A 6000-nucleotide genomic window follows, 5' to 3' on the forward strand; every position below is an offset into this window, starting at 1 on the left:
AGTCTTTCTAGGCTTCACTAGGTGTTCCTAGACTAATTACACCTAGTTTGCAAATAGAGTCATTCTGATGCATGAACAGCAGTGACTAATTCTGTGTTGTAATTCTGTTTTTGTCAAATCTGTTCCTGCTCTTTTGTGTCACACACAGGAGTTAGTGTGTGTGTGTGTGTGTGTGTGTGTGTGTGTGTGTGTGTGTGTGTGTGTGTGGTATCTGTTGTAGGTGTGTGAGTACACGTGTTGCTTTTAATCTTGTGTTTGGCCCCGTGGTGCCCCACCACAGCTGGCTGCCTCTCTCTGTATGTCTTTTTCTTTCTCTGATGACGTGACTATGTCTCTCATCCCGCAGTTTGGCACATCCTTCGCTACCTTCCGCCCCGCTCTCTCTCACTCTGGCTCCACCAGGCCTCTCTCTGTCATTCTTCCTGTTCCTGCGTCCCCACCCTATAACCGCCCCCCTGGATCCAGCTCTTCCTCTCCCACATCAAAGGTTCCTATCTGGAAGGTTTGTTCTCCATTTGCTTCCATTTCTTCAGTTGCATCTTTTCTTCTGTTTCTGTTTAATACATTTCAGTTGCATAGGTTTGATTTCCTTTTAATTTTCATCACCTGATTAACTCATTCATAACCACATTGCTTTGCTTCCTTAATGTGTCCATCCCCACTTCCTGTGTGTGCATGCATATTTTTTTGGCCTCCCCGTCTCGCTCATTGGTTTTGCAATCGACTGGAGATTGGCCAAAACTAAGCAGGCTGTGGAGAGCTGACCAGTCAACCTCATCAACATGAACACATTCACTCAAAAAAGGCCCCTGCCCACCTACACCCACGCACACTCACTATTCCAAGCACCCAGACACAATCTGCCCATTAAGGCCCCCTCTCTCTGCACTCAGATGAAGGGCTTCAAACTGCTGGATAGTGGACAAGTCCTCCCTACCTAATCCTAGCTGCTGCTTCCCTTTTATTAATTTTACTCACCTCTTCAGGATTGGTCCAAAGCAGGTCAGTATGAGCAGCCGGTCGCTGCAGCAGCAGTTCAGAGGAGGAAGGAACCTCTTGATAGACTGAGGGAGAACGAGGCATCGCCAGGCTCCCAGGGATACGCTGGGCCATCACACCCTGATGATGCGCAGAGATCCAGAATGACCCCGGCTACTATTGCTGCCAAGGTAATGCTGATGACGCTGACAAGTACCCTGGAGATGTAGGAGAATTACATTAGGACAAAGCAAAGAAATAGGTTAGGCTAGGTGTGTGGATAGATAGCTTTGCAAATGTGTGTGTGTACAGCAATGCGTGAATGTATGTCAAGTATGGCTTATGCTCGTCATCGTGGTCAGTCGACTGCAGCAGTGATACATCTTCCAATGACCGATCAAGTTGATAAACTGAAGTCTTGACCAATCTATCTGAAGAAGTATCTCTTCAAAAGAAAAATATTATGCCTTTATCCATGGGTTGAGTGTGGCATTGTCTTTTCCAGCCATGCAAGTGTATGATCATGAAGAAAAATTTTAATAAGGGCTGTCAGTCAATGAGCGCAAACCTATAAGTAGTTTAATGCCAGTTTAATGTCTGTTGAAGTGAACCCAATACATGTTGATTGACATTAATGGCCCGTCCCGCTGGAACAGCAACCCCCCAACACTAAAAGTACTTGTAAACAAACATAGGCTGTTTAAAAGCACCATGGCCAGTGAGAAATCTGATGAATTACAGAGGAACTCTATAATGGTCTCATATGTGCTTGCATGTACAGTAATGTACAGTATGTATGGGATGAGGGTATATTAAAAAAAATACTAAGTTAATGTTGAAACACAAAGAAAACAAAGACAAGCACAATCCAGCCAAAAACTGATTGTACATTTGCCTGAAAAGCTTTTGCTTTTTCAGTAGTAGCATGTCAACCATCCATGTAGTTTAGCATTGAAGACATGTGTTTCTCCTGGTGCAACATTTGTTGAAATACCCACATCCAAAATGATTGTAGTCAGTAGTCAGAAGAACACTGCAGCTGAATCTTCAGCTAACTTTCTATTACTGGACATGATATAATAATTTTTATTTATTTATGTTTTTTCTTTTAATATTATCTTTAACTGTGAAGTATCAGCTCACTGCCTACTGTATGCTCAATGTGTGAGCTCACTGGAGTTCATAAAAGTTCTTCCATATCCCTCACATAATTAGCAAAAGGATAGAGGTGACATTCTTGAATCTAAATTTAATTTTGAAATAAGTGTCTGATTAAACTTCATTGCAAAGCGGCCTCTCTGTGTGTCCTCAGCACGGAGAGGAGGTTTCTCCTGCAGCCAGTGACCTGGCCATGGTGCTCACCAGAGGACTGAGTATGGAGCAGCAGAAAAGCAGCAGAGACTCCCTGCAGTACTCCAGCGGCTACAGCACAGAGACCACAACCCCGTCCTGCTCCGAGGACACAATTCCTTCACAAGGTGAACTCTTGCTGTTCTCTACTACTCTAACTTCTTTAAACTTGTTTTTCATCCATTTATTCAGTCTCTTCTTGCACATTCATCATTGAATATTTTGTAAAATCTCAGGAAAGCTAACCTGGCAAAATAATTTTTAAGTGAAATATCAATATTTAAAAGCTCTGCACAGTGATCTTTAGTTTTATCACTTTCATTCAAACCCCTGTCTTTAGTGTATAGTCAAAATCAAACCAAGTGAATTATCTATTTCATCATTCAAGCAGCAAGCACAGTGAAAGGTACATTGTGTGATTGTCCTTGAGAGCAGCTGGAAGTTGACAATATAAAGAGGAAACTGAATAACAAATGTCTTTCTCTATCACTGTGCTGGTTTATCCATTATCCAAATACCCTCCCCAAATAATGTAGCTATCTCCAATAATGTGGTCACAGCACACTGTCCTTCCTCTTACGATGGCATTTCTCCTCTCACTTCTCCAAAAACATCATCATCATCTCTGTTCTTACCTCCCTTTTTCCTGCCACATTAGGTTCAGATTATGACTGCTACTCAGTGAACGGTGATGTTGAAGGTCCAGATGGACAGACAGAGTTTGACAAGTCCTCCACCATTCCTCGCCACTCTAACATCGCCCAGAACTACCGACGTATGATCCAGACCAAGAGGCCAGCCAGCACTGCTGGACTACCTAGTGGGGTTCTTGGTCCTGGTGCTCATGGGATACCAGGACAACCTGGTGGAGCTGGTGGAGGTGGAGCAGGTACTCCAGGCACTGCCACCATCCGCCGAACCCCATCTACCAAACCGGGTGTGAGGCGCACACTGTCCAACGCGGGGCCCATCCCCATCCGACCACCCATTGTGCCTGTCAAAACACCCACTGTTCCTGGGGACTCACATTCACCTGGCGCTGGGGGTGGTGGGTATGCAAGTGGAGGGCACATGGGTGGTGGGCCTGTGCGTGTGGGCAGTGATGAGTGTGTCTTCTTCACTGGAGTCGAGGATGCACAGGGAGCGCTTGATTATGTGAAGGCGTCACCGAAGCGCCTCAGCCTTCCTAACACTGCCTGGGGATCAGGGGCGGCGTTGGAGGTCTATGCCCAGCAGCATGGGGGCCTTGCAATGGGAACAGGCTCAGGGGCCGGGTCAGAGGAAGATCAGATGATTGCGGCCAATCGGCACAGCCTAGTGGAGAAGATCGGCGAGTTGGTAGCCAGCGCGCACGCACTTGGAGAAGGGCAGTTTCCTTTCCCTGCACTCCCCGATGACCCAACCTTGCCGCCAACTGGCCCCAGCGACAGTCAGACAGGGACAGAGGGGGCAGAAGGGTCCGGCGACATGTTGACCACCATCAGGAGAGGAGTGCGCCTTCGCAAGACCGTCTCCAATGACCGCTCGGCGCCACGCATCTTGTGATTGCAGGAGAAGCAGGAAGAGGATGATACTTGTCAGTCAATAGGGAATCAGGTGTTGGTGTGGTGCAACCCAACCGCCTAGTACATACACAAAAACTTAACCATGTAGGGAAAGCTATAATATAACAGAAGATGAATAAAAACAAAACATCCACAAAAAACAAGTTTAAAGACATCATTAGAGTAAATGATATATAATATAATGATAATAACAACATTAATAATGTTAACCCGTGCTGACAATTAAAGTTAAATATTGACAGGCTCCTAGCTGGCCACTATAACTAGTGTGTGTTGGACGCATGTTTGTCTTCTGTACACCTTCACCCAGGGATGGAAAGACTCACATTAAAAAGAGATAAGATTAAAAAAATGGCAAAGAAAGAAAGACTGGGTTCTGTTTGCCAACTTACACCCTTCCCCATCCTCTTCTCCAACTAACCGACTGTCTAATCCCAGATGAAAGACTGATGACTGAAGGAGGGGCCAGGGGGGCCAGAGGGAGGCGGGTCAGCGTGCCATGTGAACAGCTGGATTTGAACCCAAGCTGTCTCAGCAGCAACATACTGTACTTATTAGCCCACTGAACTGAAGCTTTGGTATTAGCACGGGGAGCTAACAAGCCAGAGGCTTCCTCTGGTTCACCCTCATGTAAAAGAGTCTTTAAAAAAAATACTGTTGGCATTGAACCGTGCTAGTGCCCCCTTCCCCTCTCTCTGTGTGTGTGTGTTGTGTGTGCGTGCATTCATGTGTATGCGTGTGGGCAAATGTGATTGATTGTGTGTGCGTGCGAGGGGGGTGGGTAGAGCTCTGCTGCAGGACAGCTGGTTACCCAATGAGGGCAGGGCTTTTCTCCTGTGTGTTGTGCGTGTATTTTCTTGTTTTTATTGTGACGTCATTTACCTTGTTACCACTGTACAAGAAGTTACGAGAAGTAATCCAGGCGTATAGATATATTCATATATATTTTCTAGAACCAGAGAGAAAATGATAAATCAGAAACGGAGCAATAAATGTGTTTTATTTTCTTGTTTCCAAGAAGAGGATCGATGGAGGATTGTAGGTTCTCCTTTGTCACATTCAGGCAATCATCAGGAATGCTAAATTACACATTGACTGTGAATTCATTTTGGTGCGTCTCTCTCCCTGTGCCTGTCTCTGTCTGGTGGAGGAAATGGAAAAAAAAACAACAACAACAACAACTACAACAAAAAAAAAACTAAGCACTTTGAGAGGCGGTGGAGTGTGTACAGTAGCCACTAGGTGTTGCTGTAGTCATAGGGAGAGCGAACGTGAGAGGCAGTTGCCAATAAGACTGCGTCCTGAGGAAATTATTTAATTTATAGAAGAAGAAGAAGACAGAAAGGGACAAAGAGGAAGTGATGAAGACTGGTGGAATTGGAGTGATTGGTCAAATGAGAGATGGGATAGGAAAGTAGAGCAAAACATTGATCTAAAAATGGATTGGACGTCAGTGCTCTTCAGGATTCTACAAGCCATCGCCTGCTGTGGATTGTGAACAGCACTGGAGCTTTTTATGATGTGATTGCAGTGGAATCTGAAGGACAGAACATATTGCAAAAAATACACTGCACAGATAGGTCAGACTACTTTTGGATATAGGCTTTAAAGGATTGGTTCACCTAAATGACAAAGAAACAGATTTCTCATAAGCCATTCAAATAGATATCTATCTCTGAGATTTCTGCCTGCACCCCATAACAGTGGAGGTGAATGTAATCCTGTTTGAGCTGCTCACAGCACTGAAAAAATACCTTTAAACAGGTCGACAGTGACATGTCGTACAGACCTAGTCTTAGGGTGTTTTCTATTCAAAGAGAGGCTGAAACACATCATAGGGTTACACTGTTTCAGAGAAGACACATTAATGTTCAATTTACTAACACTGAGCAAGAAAAATGGAATTCTATTCACCTCCATCGTCTCAGGGTGAATACAGAAATCTCAAATTCCCGGCAAATGAAACCAAAACTATCAGCACACAGAAATATTGGAGAGACGGAGAGCAGGAAATATGTTTATTTGTAATCTGGGTTCAACGCCACTCAAACATACATCAACAATGGACTTGAAATGTATTTGCACATGTACATGTATGTACATGTAT

General features: G+C 44.6%; 1 protein-coding gene across 2 annotated transcripts in view; it reads left to right on the plus strand.

Annotated features, from left to right (window-relative positions):
• Positions 1–5068, plus strand: part of mtss1lb (MTSS I-BAR domain containing 2b) — a 68111-nt gene extending 63043 nt beyond the window's left edge. For both annotated transcript variants that reach the window (XM_070959911.1, XM_070959920.1), the window contains exons 12-14: positions 987–1169; positions 2291–2456; positions 2987–5068. In XM_070959911.1, the coding sequence (XP_070816012.1) occupies positions 987–1169; positions 2291–2456; positions 2987–3873 (1236 nt within the window). In that variant the 3' untranslated portion in view covers positions 3874–5068. The remainder of the gene's footprint in view (positions 1–986; positions 1170–2290; positions 2457–2986) is intronic.
• Positions 5069–6000: the final 932 nt, after the last annotated feature.

This window comes from Chaetodon trifascialis, chromosome 1, assembly GCF_039877785.1.
Source record: "Chaetodon trifascialis isolate fChaTrf1 chromosome 1, fChaTrf1.hap1, whole genome shotgun sequence".
NCBI lineage: Eukaryota > Metazoa > Chordata > Actinopteri > Chaetodontiformes > Chaetodontidae > Chaetodon > Chaetodon trifascialis.